General features: G+C 36.3%; 1 protein-coding gene across 2 annotated transcripts in view; it reads left to right on the forward strand.

Moving 5' to 3' along the window:
• Window positions 1-725: 725 nt before the first annotated feature.
• The window catches only part of MOR1 (ARM repeat superfamily protein), a 35,829-nt gene continuing 14,806 nt past the window's right edge, over window positions 726-21,748 (forward strand). The window contains exons 1-18 of one of the 2 annotated variants that reach the window (XM_088886807.1): window positions 726-1,201; window positions 1,405-1,510; window positions 1,625-1,748; window positions 11,091-11,170; window positions 11,255-11,432; window positions 11,545-11,609; window positions 11,989-12,071; window positions 12,252-12,337; window positions 12,455-12,568; window positions 13,503-13,622; window positions 14,410-14,512; window positions 14,714-14,850; window positions 15,076-15,141; window positions 15,312-15,429; window positions 15,555-15,595; window positions 17,603-17,674; window positions 17,791-17,895; window positions 18,000-18,141. In XM_088886807.1, the coding sequence (XP_088742933.1) occupies window positions 1,042-1,201; window positions 1,405-1,510; window positions 1,625-1,748; window positions 11,091-11,170; window positions 11,255-11,432; window positions 11,545-11,609; window positions 11,989-12,071; window positions 12,252-12,337; window positions 12,455-12,568; window positions 13,503-13,622; window positions 14,410-14,512; window positions 14,714-14,850; window positions 15,076-15,141; window positions 15,312-15,429; window positions 15,555-15,595; window positions 17,603-17,674; window positions 17,791-17,895; window positions 18,000-18,141 (1,900 nt within the window). In that variant the 5' untranslated portion in view covers window positions 726-1,041. The remainder of the gene's footprint in view (window positions 1,202-1,404; window positions 1,511-1,624; window positions 1,749-11,090; window positions 11,171-11,254; window positions 11,433-11,544; window positions 11,610-11,988; window positions 12,072-12,251; window positions 12,338-12,454; window positions 12,569-13,502; window positions 13,623-14,409; window positions 14,513-14,713; window positions 14,851-15,075; window positions 15,142-15,311; window positions 15,430-15,554; window positions 15,596-17,602; window positions 17,675-17,790; window positions 17,896-17,999; window positions 18,142-21,748) is intronic. The other variant, XM_010247016.2, reaches the window with a different exon arrangement.

A 21,748-nucleotide genomic window follows, 5' to 3' on the forward strand; every position in this document is an offset into this window, starting at 1 on the left:
GAAGGACCCGGACCCGATGCAGTCAAATCGCGTACCCGACTTGTCCTCCTCTACCCATCAAGAATATAAAAAACAGAATGAAGCTCAGAAATTGGAGGAGGAATTCTGAGATGAGCGGCAGAATTATCAAATACGTCGTTGGCCACAGTGTTTTCCAATAAGATGACAATGATACGGAGAAACCCAATCATGGCTACAGGTGGGCCGCAGAGCCGGTGGGCTCTTTAGTCCCTACTCCAGATTCCAACATACTGTTGTATAACTGCGCAACACCGTAATTTATCCCACACCTTTCATCTCTTTTGAAAATTTTCAAATTGCCTTAGCGGAATCACCCGCGACCGATATATTTTTTTAACAAAACAACACGACCGCCGTTGATTCTTTTTATTTTCTTCATTTTTCATTTTTTTCTAATATTTCTACTTACGACAGGTAAGTACAGAAAAGTAATTAAAGCGAAACCGACGTCATGTGACACCATCTCTAACAACCGTCGCATTAGAATAACTGCTCTGGTAGGTCCAACCAATCATTCTAATCCGACGGTGGTGAGAGGCTATTTCTTTTATATTATTACATTTTTTATTTTTTTAAGTACGCTGTCACCGCTCCTCTCTCTTTCTCTCTCTCTCTCTTGAAAACCTTCAAAGGGACTAAGGTAAAGGGACCCTCAGAGACCTAACAATGTTTGTATTTCCATGCGCAATCATAATAAAATTACGCACATAGCGTAGAATCCAAATTACCCTCCTTCCTCCACTTTCTCTCTCTACTCTCTCTATCTCTATCTCTCTCTCCAACGTGTAGCGAGGGAAGGAGATATAGGCACCGTACGCACCTTCTTTCCTCCTTTTGTCATTTGGGCGCTCCCTCCCTACCTGTGCCGGCAGGGACAAAAAAGAACGAAGAAGCAGAGGGACTACGCTCATTCTCTCTGCATTCTCTCTCTCTCTCTGGTTCATCTCCTTCTTCAAAGCCATTTTTGTTCATCAGTGTAGATAAGATAGATTTCGTTAGATTTGAATCGAATAAACAGAAATGTCGGAAGACGAGAAGTTATTAAAAGAAGCGAAGAAGCTGCCATGGGAAGATCGTCTATTGCACAAGAACTGGAAGGTCAGGAACGATGCCAACATCGATCTGGCCGCCGTCTGCGATTCCATTACCGATCCCAAGGATGCTCGTCTCAGAGAATTCGGTGAGTTTGCTCTACTATTTCTAGGGCACAGATCTGCTAGATTATTGTCTGAGTTTTGATCGATCTATCCCTTCACCTATGGTGCCTACTGATGCATTTTTCAATGGATCGAATGCCAAAGTCTTTTTGCCCTGACTTGTATATATCTTATTTGTTGTGCTTGATGAATTGAAATTGTCATTGCTGTTATGTTTTGTAATCAGGTCCGCTTTTTAAGAAGACCGTCGCTGATTCGAACGCTCCTGTTCAAGAGAAAGCCCTTGATGCACTGATTTCTTTCTTAAAAGCTGCCGACTCTGATGTTGGAAGGTAAAATGCACCATTTAGAATAATTATAAAAAAATGCACCTTTTAGAATGTTGCCTTCATTTCTATGCGTTCTCTCATTTGCTTTCTAATATGTACATGTGATCTTTTATGAAGGTATGCAAAAGAAGTTTGCGATTCGATTGTCGCTAAATGCCTAACCGGTCGGCCCAAGACAGTGGAGAAGGCTCAGATGGCGTTTATGCTTTGGGTGGAGTTGGAAGCGACGGAGGTGTTCCTGGTAAGTCTTTGTATTTTGAATACAAGATAAAAAAAAGGTTCTGTGCACCTGGCTTAGGCAGAATTTGACAATACACTTTCTGCACAATTCAATGCTTCAGAAAGAAAATGGGTTCAGTCATTGTTAAAGAAGTTCAATTCTGGAATTTGCTTAATCCTCTCTTCTGTATAATCATAAGTTCCTTCCTATGGCATTCATTTTGTTCCTGATAGCAAATCATATGTTCCTGGATTTGAAGTCTCAGTTCCAGCCGGCAGTCAGTTTTAATCTCATTAAACTATTTCTTGGTTCTGAACTTTCCAAATGGTTTTCTTACTAATACTGGGTCATTATCTGTGCCATGCCAATCCATATTGGAATGTTTTCACACATTCTGGTATTCTTGGCATTTCTTCTTTTTGAGTAATTGTTCATGGCAATTGATGCAATTCCCACTGCTCATATGCTCATCATGCATATGATGCAATCTTGCTGTTTTCTGAAATTGTGGGTTTCTATATGCAGAATTGATATTTAGCTAATCCCTAAATGGTTAAATATGAGAAGCAAACCTATTGGGTCTAATATAAAATTACCTATTTTTGGAATTTTGGAGATGAAGATAACCCTCCCTCCCTCTATTAGGTAATATAAAATTACCTATTAGCACTTAGGATAATAGGATCTTTTTTGAAGCCGAGTCTGATGAAACTGTTCCATTTTTCAGTTGTCAGTTTCACAGCATTTGAATGCATAGACAAATCTCCCAATTGGAAAAATTGGATTTATAATAGAAAAATTGATAAGGTTGAAATCAGTTCATTTCATGAAATCATCAAATTACCTTATTACGTTTTTATTAGTATTCCTGTATTGGGTCATCTTAGATTATGAGTTTGTCTTCAAATACTATGGTGAACCAAACTGAAACATTTTTTGTTCTATGTGCATTTTAATATCTTGTTGTTAAATCTTTAGAGTTTAGAACACTAGAAATGTTAACAAATGTTGAAACTTTGGTATTATGGTTCTTGGTGATACCCACATACATGTATAAGTGGATGTATCATGTTGGATATTTCCATTTTTAGTGTAATTTTTTTTCCCAACACCTTATCTAGTTGTGACCTTGCCATATCCAGGTAACATAGGTAGACTATGTTATTTTGTAAGCTGGAGGGGGATGTATATGTGAGACTATGATATATCATTTCAGATATGGTTATTTTGTAGAATGTTTTGTTTTCTTCATTAATGATATCCGATTTTTCAATTGCGAAGGACGGACCTTAGATCTTAGTGTCAGTTAACTTGGCTATGGATATGCTTTAAAGATAATTTGGAATAAAGACTGAAAGAAAGCTGCATCAGATAAATGTTTGACAACTAATGTCCTCATTAAAAGGGGTGTGATCTTGGATGGTCATATGTTCTTTGTCTAGAGTGTGCAGAATCCTCTAGTCAACCATTTATTCATTGCAAATTCTCTTATCAGTTGTGGATGTGGCTTTACCATGCTTTGGGGGTGTCTGGCTGCTAACCAGAATCAGTGGAATCCCTGTTTTCAAGGCTGATGAGTGCATGATTTGAGTAAAAGGGCAAGAATCTTTGTGGGATGTTTAAATTTGCAATTTTATTGTTTATATGGAATGAGAGAAACTCTTGAATTTTTGAAAACAAATTTGTTGAAAATATGAAATAGAAGTGGCAATGATGACATGCACAAATCAAGAAATAGAAGTGGCAATGAGGAAATTGAAGGGTTTGGTTCATGTCAGGGTATCCAAAAAAACTTTTCTGGGGGTAATGGTGGTTGAGATTATAGTGGCTGGATTTTGAGTTTTGATGAGTCAAAGGGCAAAATTGAGTTTTTACCTCAGGCAAGGGCCAGGGAGATATGTTTAGAGAGTTGTGTGACTTTTAGTGATGCCTTTGTTTTGGGTGAGACCCAATATGCTGCATTTCATTGTTTGAATGAGGGTTTGGACAAGGGAGCATGTAGATACTCATCTTGCGTTCTTGAATTTCTTCTTCCCACAAGCCTAATTTTTGTTATAAGTGCAAAGTAGGTGCTTTAGTAGCTGTTCTTGAGCATAAAGATGGTTCAAGTTAAAACTTGAAATTCAGAAAATCTGTGTAAATGGTGATAGAGCATGTTTACATGTTGAGGACAAAGATAAAAAGTAGGGTGGTGTTGATGGAAATCATGTTTGTAGTCAAGAGATTTTTTATCAATTGTTGAGTCATGAAAAGGTAATAGATTTTAGTTCTGGTAAATCCCTTAAAGTTTTCTTGGCCAAATGCCAAAGGCTTTGTTATGCTTTATGCTTGGAGGGGATGTTGTGCAAAATTTCAGCAGGGGCTTTGGTGAAGCGTGTATTGATATATGTGAGTTTATTTGAATGTTTTTGTTCTGAAATGGTTTAAGGAGATCTTTGTTGATGCTACAGGGTTTGATGTTGGACTTGGAGATTATATGAAGCAGCAAGAATGCAAGACATAGGGTTCCTTCTCCATCTGAAATTGACTTTGTGTTTAAAGTTAAACCTGAGGTCATTTTGTGTAGGGTGCAATCAGATAGTTGTTGTGTCAGAAGATCTGAAATAGCTGATAATTTGGAGAAAGGAATTGAGGTGGGGGGTTTTGCTTGATTGTTCTAGCAATCTTTTTTTTTTTTTTTTGAGAAATGGTGAGGAGTCTTTCTTTTAGATATATAATGATGTGAATCCTGCTGCCCAGTTGATGAGGCAGTGCTCATAAATGTGAGAAGGGGTTTGGGTAATTGCATGGGATGTTGGGGTAATGATGTGTGGGGTTGTGTAAGTTCAAGATGAAGTTTTATCAGAAATAAAAAAGGCTATTATGGTTTGGTATATTGCCAGAGAAAGTTTTTACAGGTCCAAATTTGAAAGTTGGGGGTGATTTTTGGCTGATGTAATGCTGATAAAAGAAGGGCTGAAGTAGATGGGTATAGGATGTAAATGGAATGACTTTGAATTAAATCAGGGCATATTTGAATTCGTATTCTTTTAGAAAGTTAGTGATTAGAGATTTAGAGTTTGATTTGATATTTGTCAGATCTATACAAAGGCATACTGAGTTTGAATTTATCTAATTTGTCAAATATCTAAATTCAATTTGAATTCAACTGATCAACCCTTTAGTTGTGTTGAGGAGGGGCCATCACTAAGCCTTTAGTTTATTTATTTTTTTGATCAGTCTAAGCCTTTAGTTTAATGTCAAATGAACAGAAATAGAGATGGCCTTTCTTGATAGATCAGTGTTAGATTGAACATGTATGTATATATTAATCATGTATCCATTAGGGAACCCCAGGCAATCAGGGATTGCAGGTGTCTTCAGGGATCAGAATGGGGTTGTTTCTGCCATGTTCTCAGGCCCAATTGGAGTGGGTGACTCTCTCAGCACTGAGATCCACTCAGTTATGGAAGGTGTCCAGAAAGCTAGGGAGATGAATATCAGAAAACTAATAATTGAAGGAGACTCGGAGGTGGTGGTTGGGTGGTTGAACAAAGAAGAGAGTGGTTTATGTAGTTATAGTAACTTGAAGAGGAAATTCAGATGGATGGTTCGAGAAATGGAAGTTAAAATCAGTTGGGTAAAAAGATCAGCCAATTCTTTTGCTGATGGGTTAGCTAAACAAGGGGTGGACAGGGATGTCATGTTTTGGGCATAGATGTAATTTAATTTTTCTCTTCTTATATTCTCTCTTTCTCTCTTGTTTCTTCTCTTGGGGCTCATAATGTAGTTGGAAGATAAGAAAGTTTGTCTTCCTCTTTGTAATTATTGTGATAATTAATGAATTGTGTTATTGATAAAAAAAATCATGTATGCATTAGTTGTAGAAATCATTGGGTATTTATTGAATTGAACGAATCAGGCATATCTGATTTGTATGTGATAAATTAACTGGTGAAATCCATTATCTGAATCCAACAATACTGCATTCAGATAGTCTGAATTTTGATCTGATTATGGTGGATCTTGAATACAAAATCAGACTTTTGGGTGCGATTTACACCCCTAGTAGTGGTATTCAGAAATGGACAAATAAAGGATTTGTGGCGAAGTGATTTTGGGCTTGTTCTTTGCCCACAACTCCTTGTTGTACTCCTTTTTATAATTACTAAATCATTTTTGTGTTGCTGATAAAAAAAAATCAGTGCTGGCATTGTTAAACGGTTAAGGGTCTACGGTCCATACTCCATATTACTGAAGTTTTTTTGTTTTTTTTTTAATTTCTTTGACTGAAAAGTGGACTCTGTATGTGGGGCTGGGTAATGTAAAAAGTTTCAAAAGGTTTATAAGAGGAGGGAGTTTAAGGATTTCTCTCGTTAACTTGGTTAATCTGAATTGTTTGGCTGACAATCCTATGGTTGTGGGGAGAATTGAAGGGGCAAGAAAGGTGGGGCCATTGACAACTCTGAGATTTGTAAGGACCCATTTGCATTGTCTCAGTTTGAAGGAAATGCTGTTTATTCAGAGGATTTTAATCTGAATTCTGTTGTTATGGAGAGCAAATTATTGAACTAGACCATCCTTCGAGTTTTCAGGAGATCCCAAGAATAATCTTGTTGGTAATTCATAATTCAGAGAGAGAAATCAAGAAACAGACATTAGTGGGACCTTGTTCTCTAGAGAAGATTAATCTGGTTTGGAAAAAGGTGGAATATGAGGCAAGGTGCCAACCAGCTGGTTAGTAAAGTCTCGTGCTGGTCGTAGTGGAGACTTGGGATTGAATCCCACCTGCACCTGGGTTAGGGGATGGGCTACCCCCCGTTGTGTAGCCCTTCAAAAGAAATACAAAAAGGTGGAATATGAGCCATTTCCTAGAATGGAGGGTTTGGAAGCAGGTACAGGACTTCACCATGGACTACTCGGGGGAAATGCCCAAGCAACCCAACAAAGAGTTGGGGGTTTTGGAGCATTGAAAGGAAGATGGTGATATTTTATTAGACCAAATTGGGTAGATTGAGAAGTGGTTCTCCAAAAAATTAATACATTGGATGTGCTTCAAATAAAAAGATCAAATTGGTGCTTGTCCTCACATGTGTGTAGCCTTTTCTTGAGGAGTGGTGAGATGGTGAATTACCTATTAATATCTTGTCCTTTTATTGCTCTTATTTGGGATTGGTTCTCCTCTCTCTTTGATTGTAGGTGGAGTCCTTCGTCAAGTGTAGGTCTTTTTGACCCTAGCTTCTTCTGACAACCAAAGAAGAAGGAAAGGGTGATATGGAGAACAATGAGTGCAGCTATCTTGTGGGCAGTTTGGGAAGAGAGAAATAATAGGATTTTCTAAGGGAAAGAAAAAAACAGTTCCTGAACTTATAGAAGGGATCACCATCAAGGTCATACATCGGTTGAAAACTCTAAACTTATTCAAGGATGTTTCTGTAAATGACTTGACTAGAGATTAAGTATAATAGCAAGGTCTTCTGCTTCATCTTCTCTACCATTCAAGCAGTTTGGTCTCCTCCTATGCAATGTAATGTGAAACTAAACTCTGGAATTGAGGGTGTTTTTAGAGATGCAGGAGGAAGAATCCCAGCCATTTTTTCTAATCCAATAGGGTTGGGTGACTCGCTTAGAGCAGAAGTGATGGCCTTCCTCTAGGGGCTCAGATTAGCTAAGCAATTGGGCATTCAATAATTAGAAGTGGAGGGAGACTCGAAATTATTAGTAGGCTTGGATGCAAACAAATAGTTTGGGAATGTGGTCCCTTAGACAACTTGTAAGGGAAGTATTGAACCTCACAAGGGAGCTGGGTGCACATGCTAAATGGACTAGGAGGTCAGCAAATGCTTTAGCTGACACTCTAGCAAAGCAAGGAGTTAAACGGGAGTCTTTGTGTTGGGCTGTTTTGTAATTTGTCTATATGATGAGGGGTCACCTTATGTCTCTGTTGGTGACCGTTGTATTTTTTCTCATATTAAGCTAATGAAAGTTATCGTTTCCTATAAAAAATGGATAGGTTGAGAAGAAGATAGATCCTGGGAGCATAATCGATAAAGAAGTTCAAGTTGGTAAAAAGCTGTGTTTATTCTTTTTAGTTTCTGAAGAGTTTGTAAAAGAAGCTTTTCTGGAGTTTGAAGAAAGGGACTATATGATGTTGATGAATTCCTTTATGATAATGAATATGGAGCTGGGATAGGGCTGGATTGAATATTGGGAGTTGGAGAGGTGATTGTAGATCGTAAGGGAATGGCTTGTAGTTTTTGTTAGGGGTGGATGTGGGTGGGTGGTGTTTGGAGTAAATATTTATTGGTTTGGAGTTGGGTGAGTTTGAGTCTTTTGGTTTATTGAGGTGGTGTGTAGTGGGGAGGGAAGAAGGCTTTGTTTTAATTTATTTTGGGTTTGTGGTCATATCTGATCACCTCTCCTCTTGTGCTTAGCTTATTTCTTTTAATAATTATTTTTTGGTAATAAATAAAAATAATCTTGAAAGAGAAAGAGATACGAAAAAGGATGATAAGATATCACCCACAAAGAAGGGAGAAAAAACTCAAAACCCAAACACCATAACCCTCCAAGCCCCTCAAAATACAAAACTTTTTTCTTTTCTTTTAATAATCATTTTCCTTACTATAAAAAAGAAGCCATTATAGAAACGGATCAAGGACTTGGCAACTTGCTTATGATGTCATAATGTATCTTTTGTAAAGGATGCTTTTTTGGGGTTTCTCTTCCTCTGTTGAAAATTATATGAGCTTCAATTCCCTTCTTCTCTTTTGATGATATAATTGCCCTAAATTTTGAACCAATGAAAAAAAAGTTCTAAATTTTCTTCTGCCAAGATAGAAAATCTTGACATTCACATGTTGACAATTATTAGGGGCTATTTGATAATGAATTCATAAGGGGCCATTGCTTGGTGTAATGGTCAAAGGTCAGGATCGTATCCGGTGTGCCCCTCCCCAGACCCCAGATAGCTAGGACCAACATTGGGTAATGACCTTTTTATTTGATAATGGTTGGATTGTTTTAAGTTTTAACTGAATGACTTTTGCCTTTTCCTTAGTGGATAAAGTACTCATATAATAAAATAATTATGTTATAATAATCAACCAAATATGTCATTCAACCATTAAGTAGATTGCAACTTACTGCTTATAAAAAAAAGTAGACTGCAACTGACTTAATGAATAATACATTGAAGAGCAAAGCGATAGGCCATTCAGTTTAGCTGCTTAAGATATTACCAAATTGCCACTTTGACTATTAGATTGCTTCAGCCTATCTAATTTAATTTGAGTTGGATTTCCACCTAAATGGAAACTGTCGATGTGCCATTGCCTTATTATATAGTTCCAGATATTGTTAGAATTTTAAGCTTACCTCCTTGTGAGGTTAAAAATTCTGTCACCCTTCTGCAATCTCCCTGCCCCCCTCTTTATCTTGCAAAAGGCACTAAGTATTCTAGTAACAAGTGAAAAATGATATGTAGATGTCAGAATGTGGAATGCAGATAAAAAATGGAACCTACCACTAAATGGTGATATAGTTTTGATGGGACTAGATCTAAAGAGGGGAGGGCAATGGCAGGATGTATAGAGTAAGATGGAATCTGGAATCACATCTATCAATGTGGTTGAGGCCTAGGCAGCAGGAGAGGCCCTCAAATTAGCTATTCAGAGTGGAGTGGCAAAGGTTATAACTTATAATAATAGAAGGATATTAAAGATATAGTAATTTATAGTTTAAAAGAAAGGATTAATGCCCCATGGAACGTAAGTAACCTGATCAAGGATGGTCATGACATGGCTATCCAGAATGTACAAATTGAATACATACTTTACAGGAAAGCAAATCAAGAAAAAACTTACGGGGGAGGGCTACCCCTGTTCTTTGGTGTTTCGTAACAAAAAAATTATATAAAACCAAGGTTTAAAAAATTGCAATGTATCGTTCTGTATCGGCCGATACGTGTTATTCCACTTATATCCCAATACATGGAATGCTACAAATCCAGTAGTTTCGTTCCTTCTTGTCTGTATTGGATTGATATGGACCCGTATCAGGTTGTTTCGGGTCTGTATTGACTGATACAGGACCGATATGGACCGATATTTTGAATGTTCAGCCAATACATATTGTAATATTAGAGTATCTCTCTCTCTCTCTCATGAATAAGCCTATCTAATAATCCTTTGTCTCTCTAATAACTCTTACATTTTAGGAAACTTGCCTAAATAACTTCTAATCCCTTATATTATTACTTCTCTCTTAATTAATTACTACATTTAAGACAATATTCAAATTCAAATTTTAATTTGACCCGCCATTAAAGCAATAAATTTGAAGTTAACTTGTCATTAAACCAACCTATTTAAAACTACAAATAAGAGAGGTAAGGAGAATTGAGCCCTGATAATTTGATTGTAATAAACATAAATAAACCACTATGCCATATTCAATTGTTGATTATAATTGTATACATTGGCTACAAACTGTGGAACCGTTTAAAAGTTTCTCCTTTGATGACATTTGGAGGAATTGGCTTTCAGTAGCTTCTAGTTCAGTACAAAAGGCTAAAACACGACTGAGTTGGACACCACCCACGGAAAGCTTCATGAAACTAAACTTTGACGGGAGTAGTTGAGGCAACCCGGGACTATCTGGAATTGGAGGAACCATTAGAGACAAGGATGGGAAGCTGAGAGCACTATACTCAGGACTGATGGGAAATGGAGACTGTTTAAGGGCTGAACTATATGCAGTCCTACAAGGTGTACAGATTGCAAGAGAGATAGGGGTGGAGTGCTTGGTTATAGAAATGCCTTTTAAAATTGTGCACATTTTAAAATTGTGCACATTGGCTACAAACTCTGAAAATTAGTGCACATTTTTCTTCTTCCATTATCTTTAATAATTACCAATTTGTATATCTCACATTTTATATAAACTATCGAGCGAGGTATGGGTTTGTATGTTTAAATGACTTCTTTTCTTTATAAGTGTTTAAATAACTTATTTAAGGTCATATAAAAGTTATATTTATTGTTATTAATGTATTCTTTAAGATTTATATAAGTTTCCTATTGTATCCATGTGTATCTTGATTTTTTGTATGTATCCATGCGTATCCAATGCATATCCCAAAACGTCTTTTAAAATTGTCTTTCCGATACACCTTACGTTTCCGATACTTTGGACCTTGTATAAAACCCATATCGGAAGGAAGAAAAGGAAAAAGAGAAAATCTTTTCTGGGCATTGTAATTAATACATGTTTTATTGGCTTTCCTTTATTAGCTGTTAAATGTGCTGTATGCATTCTTGTCAGGCTTGGGATTGTATTGAAAGAATTCTTTCAATTATCTAAATTATTCTGCTGGAGTTTCAGGATGCTATGGAAAAAGCAATTAAGAACAAAGTTGCCAAAGCAGTTGTGCCAGCCATTGATGTCATGTTTCAAGCCCTCAGGTTTGCCATGAGAAGATTTTAATGGTACTGTACAATTACGTGTTTCCTTGTAATATATGAACTATTCTTTCATCTTATTTGTAGTGAATTTGGGGCAAAGGTTGTGCCTCCAAAAAGAATTCTTAAGATGCTTCCTGAACTTTTTGACCACCAAGACCAAAATGTCCGTGCTTGCTCCAAAGGGTTAACACTTGAGCTTTGTCGTTGGATTGGAAAAGATCCAGTAAAATCAATTTTGTTTGAGAAAATGCGGGATACAATGGTGAGAATAATATCAGTTTTTAGTTTTCAATTTTTTGATTAGCTGAAACAATTTCAATTTATGTGTTTTACCCATATTCTAGCGACTAATGTTCTTGTCCTATGGTGTTTAGAAAAAAGAGCTTGAGGCAGAACTTGTCAATGTCACAGGGGCAGCTAGGCCAACACGCAAAATAAGGCAGGGCACCACATTTCCAAACTGTTTTTTTTTTTTTTTTCCTGTTGTAATATTATGCTTGTATCTCTCAAAAGAAAAAGGTTTTGAAATATTAGTCAGTGGCATGATGACTAGGTTTTAATGAATTACTTGTACCAAGTTTGTCCCATCTCTAGTCTGTGCATATGCAGTTTTGTTTTTTGTACTTGTATGTCTTCTATTTTCTTACTGTCTGGTATATTTGAGTTGGTTTCATGCATTTTATGGATTTCTAAGAGCTTTCCATTTCATCTATGTCTAAATTTCTTACCTCATTGTAGTGGAGCTTCACATAAGCACATAGGCGGGAAGTTCATCTTTGTTGTTTATTTCGTTTAACATTATGCTAGTCTCTTATCAGATCTGAACAAGACAAGGAGCCAGAGCAGGAAGTTGCCTCTGAAGCTACAGGCCCTGGCCCCTCTGAAGAATCCACTGCTGATGGTAAGGAGTCAAATATATGGAGTCCACTAATTTCATTAAATGGTGTTTATAATATAATGTGAATTATCTTTATCAGAAGAAATCAATAAGACGTTGCAGGCCTATATTTTTTATAAGTGTTACAAGCCTATAATTTACTTCATACCCTACATGTATCCTGACATAGATCTTAATTGCCAGGTCCTCAGGAAATAGATGAGTATGAACTTGTTGATCCGGTTGATATTTTGACTCCTTTGGAGAAGTTAGGGTTTTGGGATGGAGTGGTCAGTGTTACCTCTTTCATGCCATTTAATGCATCCTTCAATTTTATAAGTTACTTTGGTTCATATTATATTTATTGATCTTTACAATTGCATGAACCTTTCTTTTTGTGATTTTAGAAAGCTGCCAAATGGTCTGAGAGGAAGGAAGCTGTTGCCGAACTAACAAAGCTTGCTTCAACAAAGAAGATAGCTCCTGGTGATTTCACTGAAGTCTGTCGGACACTGAAGAAGGTCTTCTGATTTTTCTCTTTGTTGTTGTTGTTGCAATTAAACTTACATTTCCAATAAATTCACCATTTGTAAAATCTCAACATATTTTACCTTTTCCTTATTTGTGCTTCATGTATATCAGTGTATGTTTTACTGATTCCTGTTTTGTATTTACTTGCAATATTCATTCTTTTGTGATAAAAAAGAATGTTTCTTTTCCCATAGGGGGTGGATGAATAGACCGAACAAAACCTCAAAGAGCTACAAACACAAAGAAATAGAAGCAAGAGCCACAAAAGAATACAAAAAAGATATCCCCTGGGAAGGTGTTTGGAACCCCAAAACAAGCAGCTCTTCTCAACTCCACTCCACTCCTAATTATAGTATCTGCAGAGTGTTAGTCATCCTAGAAATCCACTCAAATTGTTATATTGATTAATGTTCCTGAAAATAGCTTGTTCATTATTTTTAATTCTTATGCAATTGGTTCGTCTCCTTTGCTTCTTAGTTGTATGCTGCTTGTATAAGTTACATGTCCAAAAAATGTCCCACCAGGGGAGACATTTTTAATTTCTCTGTAGTTTTTTAAAAAGTCTCACTGTTTCATGCACAATCTCCTTGAATCTTACATTGATTATATGGATATCTTTGTTGCTCAATTTTTGTATTTTCTAAAATCTTATGCTGGATTCAGGTAGGTGTGTTAGGCATGTAACTTGGTTGGGTCTTTGTTGAATGGTCATTTAGTCATACATCCTTCATACCATTGTCTGGGTTTCATGGTGGTGGTTGCTTCTGTTGTATTTTGAAATGTTAAGCTTATATTTATTTGTCTGATGCATGTTTTGTTGTTTAATTCTTGAATTTTGATTTCCATGTTTGGACCATGTTTTTTTATTTTCCATCTATTAATTGCTCATATAGTCCATTAAGTGGGTAAGGCCTTTACTTGCAGCTTATTACGGATGTGAATATTGCTGTTGCTGTTGAAGCCATCCAAGCTATTGGGAATCTTGCCAAGGGTCTGAGGAATAATTTCTCTGGGAACTCGCGCTTTCTGTTGCCAGTTTTGCTTGTAAGTCTACTGAAGCATATATGGAAACTTATGATTCTTGGATTTTTTCTGACATCTTGATGTTCCTTGTGCCATTAGTTTTTTTTTGAAGGATAAGCAAAAAAGGATTTCATTAACGAAAAAACAAGGTTTTCCTTATCAGACTTTATTGGGATTTGGGATAACAATATGGAACTAGATATTTGCCAAACCGTGTTCTACCTAATGCCATGGGTCAATTTTGTCCTACCTCTTCCTTTCTTTGACTCAGCAGCAACTTTTTTAGGGGGTAAAGAAAAGACATGTTTGAACCATGATGAAGTTTTTTCATTTTTTCTGTAGTACTAGGTGCCTGTTTGGGAGGGCTTTGACATGATGGCTTTTGGCTTTGTGAGGTAGGCCCCACTCTGACAGCTTATAAGCAAGTTTGGTGTAAATTCCAGAAAGCCCAAAATTTTCTGTCCTTCAGCCAAATAAGGGACTTCCCATTGAAGTTTCTGTTAATAGCTTCTCCGAAGCAGCTCAACCAAAGCTATGGCCCTCCCAAATGGGACCTAAAAATATGTTTTGACAATATTGCTTCTATGTAGATAATTTTTCTATCATGGGAGTCATGACTGTCTTGTTTATATCTTAATTTTCATACAATGTTTATATATTTGGATTTACTTAATATTTTCCTAGTTTTTAATATTCTTGTATTTCTTATTTTTAAGATATTTTCTTTTCCTTCTGGAATTAATTATTGTGATTGCTAATTGATCTACTGGTTCATTGGTTTAAAAATGCACATTTGTTTCTTGAATAGGAAAAATTGAAGGAGAAGAAACCAACTCTTACCGATTCACTTACTCAAACACTCCAAGCAATGCACAAGTCTGGGTGCCTAACTCTTGCTGATGTTATAGAAGGCAAGTTTTCCCTTATTAGAGTTCAGAATAAAGCTTGAAATTAGCATATATGTTTTTCTTAGTGACAAATTTTGTCATTATTAATTAACTGCTACAAACTATGTGGTTTTGCTTTGTATGTGGCTTTGGCATGGTACATTAAGCGCCATGTACTTATTATGGATTGAATAGAAGTACTAATGAGAATACTTGCTGTCACAGATGTTAGAACAGCAGTGAAAAATAAGGTTCCTCTTGTGCGTTCTTCAACATTAAACTGGGTCACATTCTGTATAGAAACAAGCAATAAGGCTACTATTCTGAAGCTGCATAAGGATTATGTTCCCATTTGTATGGAGGTCAGTGAATACCCTGACCTTTATGGATTAAGGATTATGTGTATATATTAGCTGAAATATCTGCTAATATTTTCTTTGCATATTTTATTTTGATTTTAATGCTTTACGGTGGTATTATTATGGATAATATGTGTGTAAGCTGAAGAATCTACAACTATTGTGTGTGTGTGTGTTTGTTAATTTTGAATCTAGTGCTTAACACTGGTAGCATTTTGGATCATGTAGTGCCTGAATGATGGAACACCAGAAGTGAGGGATGCAGCATTTTCTGCTTTGGCAGCAATTGCAAAGGTAGTCCATCTATCAGATGAATTATGTTACCATTTTTTTACACTCAGAAGTAATTCAACTTATATTGTTTTTGAGAAAAGAATCCTTCAACCGTTATTCAGTATAATTGCATCCTTTTTTTTTGACAAAGATAACTGTAAATATATCCTTTTTGTTTTTTTTTTGTATAGTTGGTTGGTATGAGGCCTCTAGAGAGATCACTGGAGAAACTTGACGAGGTGAGGAAAAAGAAGCTTTCTGATATGATTGGGGGTCCTGGAGGTAGCACGCTTCCTAGTACAGGTTCAGGTCTGAATATATTTTTATCATGTCATATTGTGTGGTTTTGATTTATTCTTTCTTTTAGTCATTTGCCCTTCAAATTTTCACCTTTTAGCATCTTAGCTGTCTTACATGTTTATTTTGTGATCCAGCTCCAGCACCAGCATCAAATGGAAGTATTTCAGGATCTATGGTATGTTTTCTTTTTTCCTTTCCGTTTTTAATTTCATTTTCTATTCTACTTTTCATGGACTTTTACTTGTCTGAATGAAAAGTGGTATGATTTTATAGTTTGATTCTTGTCTCATCTGCATGTTTCTCCATTTTTTTTCCTTTTTTTTTCCATTGTTTATAGTTCACATAGATCCTATGATACCTGGATACTTGTACATGCCTAGCGTACAGATGTCAGATACGATACTGGATGCTGCATGAATACTTGTAGATGTATTCCATAGCATTAAAACTTTTTTAATATGTAAAATGGCCTAAATTAAGAAATTATACTGTAAAAATTTCTGCACATGTTAAAAGTTTAGTTAAATTTGACAAGATTAAGTCTCGAGAAATGACATTACCTAGGATATAAGCATATTACATTAGAAGTTAATCTGCGGTGGGTGAAAAGAAGTGCTAATTCTTTTGCTGACGCTTTGGAAAAACAAGGGGTGGGAAGGGATCAACTTTTCTGGGCTAGTGTAATCAGTTTTCATCTTGTAGAAGTTAAGAGAGTTTACCTCTCTCCGTGATGTTGCTTTGTACCTCTTATTTTTTTTTTGTTTTAAAGAAATTTTTGTTATCAATAAAAAAATGCAAGCACATTACATAGATGGTCATATCCCTATTTCCTGTATCTGTGTCCCCATGTTTATAACTTTACTTCTGTAAGTTAGTGTGATAAGTTGGATCCTGTAATCAGGTAGACGTAGACCTGATTCCTTGGAAGTTCTAACGCTTTAACTGCAAGATGATATTTTATTCTTGAAAAGACGAGTCTTGGCAAAGCACTACCTGTTGATGGAAGGATTACAAAAGTTGAGGGGTTTGAGTATTAGAAAGCTGATTATTGAAGGAGATTCCAAGCTGGTGGAGGGATGGCTGAAAAAAGAGTAGGTGGGGGCTTTGGAACTGCATCAATAAAAGAAGGAAATCCAAATGGCTAACACAGGACATAGAAGTAAGATTGCAATGGGTTAAAAGAAGTGTAAATTCTTCTGGTGATGTTTTAGCAAAACAAGGAGTGGGTAGAGAACATATGTTTTGGGCTTAGTTGTAACTAACTGGCAGTAGGTTTCAGTGGGAGGGTTAAGAGAGCTTATCTTTCTCAATTCCTTGTTCATTGTACTTTTTTTTTGATAATTTAATAAAACTTTACATTTATTGATAAAAAAGCACCACTTGTTGATGCTTCTTTCAAGGGAGTGCAAAATGTTAGACAGAAGTTTAGGTCCCATACTGACTTGTTGAGACTACTTGAGAAAAATGTAGGACTACTTAGATTTGTTGTATCCTATTGTCCTATAATACTCCCCTTTAGCAACACTCCTTAATCAATTTCCCCTTTGCCCACCAGCTCTAATTTTATGGGTCACTTCAATGGAGCCAATTTGTATCAAATGTCATTGCTTCTTATTAAGGGGAATTTATTGAATAATCAAGACAAAGGAGAGATCTAAGTTGTTGCATTTTGTTATGAGTTTCTATTTTTCAATTTTATGAATTTCTTATTGAACAATTTAATGATTTATATTAGAGTAAAAAGAAAGGAGGGTTGGGGTAAGTTGGCTTCTGGAATAAAAGTTTGTAGCTAATCCAATATGAATTTGGTATGCCATTGTTAACATTTTTTAATAATGTTTTTGAGTGTAAAATAGGATTACAATTATTGATTGATATTGCAGCTTGATAGATATCTTTTGGTACATCTGCCTGTTAGTCTTCAACTAGTTAGAAACTTAGAATAGACATTTTATCCTGTTTAAAATGCTCGGTTTTAGAAACTTAGAATAAACTTTGGATGATTTGGAAATGGTATAGCACTGGTGGAATCTATTCATTTGGGCTTCTTTAGATTTACAGCATTGATGTAGTTTTCAGTTAAGTTCTTCAAACATTTAGGATTTGGGCAACTAGAAATTTCATTTCTGTAGTTGTACCAATACTGATTATTGAAGATTTTCATTGATGTATCTGTTTGCAGGCTGTAGAGAGCTCTTTTGCCAGGAAATCAGCAGCAAGCATGCTTAGTGGGAAGAAGCTTGTCCAGGCAACTGTGAGCACTGCATTTCATTTATTTTTGTCAACTCCATTTTCTTTAATTTGAATTATATCATTTTATAGGTGTTTTGATACTATTCTGTTTTATTTGTTCATGGATTGTTATCTCAGCTGGCTAGTAAGAAAAGTGGGTCAGTGAAACCTAGTGTTAACAAAAAAGGTGATGCAGTTGGACAATCAAAGACTATGGGATCAGTTGCACCTGAGGATATTGAGGTAAATTATTCATTAGTTGGACTGGTTTTCTTTTGATATCTGGTCAGTGTCTGTGCTACTTATTTATATCACACAAATTTGTCCTGGTTGTTTTGTGCTCTCAGCCTGCAGAGATGAGTCTTGAAGAGATAGAAAGCAGATTAGGTTCCCTTATACAAGCAGATACTATTTCCCAACTCAAGAGTGGTGTATGGAAAGAACGTCTTGAAGGTTCCAGATCTATTCTTTGGCTGCTACTAGTTTTAGGTTGAGCCTGTGTTGTTTGATTGCTATTATCAGTTTTTGTGTTGGTGTTTTAGCTTCGTCATTTCTTTCATATGCAAATATAGTCAAAACTTATTTGAAATGAACCTTAATGAAAATCACAATTTCTATTTGTCCGTAGAAACTAATTCCACTGCATCGGTTCATAATGCATCCAATTGAACCACGGACATATTAATTAACCATGGTAGTGTTGATTGTGTTCCTTCATTTATTGCCTATTATATATCAACATTACAAAGCAACCCAGTACAGATGCTCCCTATTGATCCCTTGTTTAGCAAGATGATCAGCCAAGGCGTTTGCTGATCTTCCACCCATTGTAAGCTAACATTCCATATTGAAGCAAAGTTTGGGTCCAGGATTCCGTTTTGAGCACTGCATCTTACAGTTGCTCTGCTTGGAAGGGGATAGGAAAAACTTCCAAGTTTCAATCTATTTAGCATAAAATTCTATCCGGAGTAGGAGATGGCATGAGATTTCGTTTTCTGGAAGATGGTTGGTGTGATGGCTCATTGGCCAAAGAAATCTTCCCAAATCTATTTATGACAAAGATGAAAAAGTGGCCCAGCTGTATGTGTCAGTAAACAACCATTTTTTTGATAATAAAAAGAAATATATTAAAAAAAGAATACAAGAGAGAGAGGTGACAAGCAGTCACCCACAAGAAGGAAAAGAAAGACCTGAGAACTAACAAGACTACAAAAACCTCCTCCCAAATCACACCCAACCACCTCACCAGACCCCCACAACTACAGATAATCATCAACCAACTAATTGAGACAGACAAAAAGACATATGCCTTCATTAATCCTCCCCCTCAAACACTTCATCTCTCGCATCACCTGTTTCGTTCCAGTACTCTCATTCCTTTTCGAGTTCTCCTCCCTCCTCTCGAACTCCTCAATGGATCTTCTAGCAAAAGCCTGACCTCCCAAGAACAAACCAGGGCTTTTTCCAACCTCAATTTTTCTCAGAAATTTTTCAATAGACAAATCACCTTCCTTCTCCATTTTTTCTTCTAGACTTCCACTGTCTATTCTTGAATCAGCTACTTCCCCTTCCCCAATTTTCTTCCTTTCCTTCTGCACGTTTTCCAGCTGCCTATCTGAGTTAGTGGGGATGATGGGATCTCCCCTTCCAGAACAATCTGAAGCTGAAGCTTTTGCCTTCATCCTGCTTCTCTTATAAAGTTATTTTTTTTTTGTGGGACCTGCACCAACCAGGCTGAGCTTCAATCAAGAAAACACTTTAATAACGTGGACAGTGTTCTTGATGAAGCTTCAAATCCAGCAGCCAAGTGCTGGAAGGGCGCAGACCAGCTTGTGTGGAAGTGGGAGAATTTGGGCATTTTTTATAGATAATTTGAAATTTTATTAAGAATGAATAAATTAATGATTTTTTTTATCAATATGAATAAAGAAATGATTATGTACAATATGCCCAACATCTCTTCTACAAGTAAGCTAGCTGCAGCCACTTATCCTCAATTCTTGTTTTTTACATTCTTTCTATATTTAGAGAGCCCCAAAACAACTGGTTTTATTTACTTCTTGTTTGGCTAGGCCCTAGGATATTTGTCAAGCCTTGATACTGCCATTTTTCTTGCCCTTTTCTTTTAGCCAACCTACCACTATCCCTAAATCACCTTCTAATTCCAGTTCCATTTTGCTGTAATTTAAAGATCTTGCCTGTATTGAACCTTGCAAAGCTGCAAGCAGTTCAGTGCTTATGGAGTTTCCTGTGCCTATAGGTTCAGAAAACATTTTTAAAGTAGTTCCACACTCTTCTCTGAAAACTCCCCCAATGCTTGAAGGGCCTGTGTTGCTCATGCTTCACTCATCAAAGCTTAATTTTATTACTGCAGGATGTGTGCCATGGCACTAAATCTTGTACTGTGGCTGAAAATGAAATGCCACCACATGCCATCCTCTAAGTACATCATATACTGAAAAGTGATTAAAAGTGTCCAATGACAAATGCATCACCTTTACTGATACAGATTCTATTATTCTCTGTTGTTTTTTCTTTCCCTTTGAATTTTATTTTGTTACTCTCTTCCCATATGATCTACAAGACTAAAATTCTAGTATGCCTCAACATTATCTTCCCTCTCTTCATTGTAGATTTGAACAGGCTCTCCATATCAGATGGACTACACCTGCAACCATAAAGAGAGGAAAACTATTCCTAAATACTAGTGACAAATAGGTCAGGGGTTAACTGAGAACTCAGGCACATTTATGGCAAGATCTTTTTTTAGGTACTTGACACCTTTACAAAACATACCAACTTTCTTTGCAAGGAAGATTGGAATACACTGGCACCATAAAAGGTTTTTCTTCCCTGCCGTGGGATCAGAAAATCAGGAGATTATCTTACACAGGAGAAATTGGTAGAGAGAAGAATGGAAATTCAATCGCCGGGCTGCTATTTCTGTAATCATGGACTGTAAATTACTGATCACAAATCCATCCACTGCCTGTATAGTAGGAAAATCTAGAACTATTTCCTAAAAAAGCTATTAACTTCATCTGGTGTTTCCCAAGGACTGCTGGAACAAGGATGGTATGTGAAAGGGCTGCAAAAGAGATGAAAAGTTACTTCAAACACCACTCATGCAGCTGTTATCTGAGACTATATAGCTGGAACATAACTCCAGGATCTTCAATAATAATGCTTTACAGGATGATGAACCATTTAGCAAAGCTGTATCTTTTGTGATTTTTTTCTTTGAGTGTATGTGTGTGTAGAGACTTGTAGGTGAGTGGGTTAACAATGGATATGGCACTAAAGAGATGGGAAGGGAAACAAGATTCATGTAGCTAACCCCATACATTTGTGGGGACAGGGCTTAGATGATGATGACGATGACCCGGATATAAGTGGGCTCATTATGATTTCTCGAGACCTATATGTGCTTAGTTACTGGTATCCATCTGATATGTCTAGATGTAGTCTATAGCATTACACTTCTAAAATATTTAAAGTGGTATGTTTTATAAATATTTGCAGATTAGATATTTAATTAAATTTGGAAAGATGTAAGTCTTGAGAAATGACATTTAGCATCAAAATGTAGATATAAACACATAATATAAGCATGTTACATGGATATACATACCTGTATCTGTTTCCAGAATTATAGGAAATGTTGAGTTGTATCCCTGTTCCCCTAATGGCTTATTTGTATCTGTATCTGGGCATTGTAGGGTCCACGACTATTGTCTTGTATTGGTGGGTAAGTAGTTAGTGTAGCTTGCCTTGGTAGTCTTGCTGTTGTGGTGCACAGTCTCTGACTCTCTATTGTAGTTTTGCTGTTTTATTTCAATAGATTACCTTTTTCAAGAAAAACTCTCGTGATAACTATTCACCCATAGCTATGTTGGACATATTGGTGGAGGGATTTGGAACCAAGCCTGCAGTTTGGAAGGGTACTAACTATAAGTAATAAATGAAATGGAAGTGGAACTAATGGAATTAAAATGAAATGATTTTTTTATTTATATGACTTTTTCAGTGTCAACTAACCTTTGTTATGCACTAAGGTTTTTGATCTTCAGTTTACTTATTGAGTTAAAAGTGCATT

Source organism: Nelumbo nucifera, chromosome 1 (assembly GCF_055504915.1).
Source record: "Nelumbo nucifera cultivar China Antique chromosome 1, China Antique-T2T, whole genome shotgun sequence".
In the NCBI taxonomy this organism is placed as follows: Eukaryota; Viridiplantae; Streptophyta; class Magnoliopsida; order Proteales; family Nelumbonaceae; genus Nelumbo; species Nelumbo nucifera.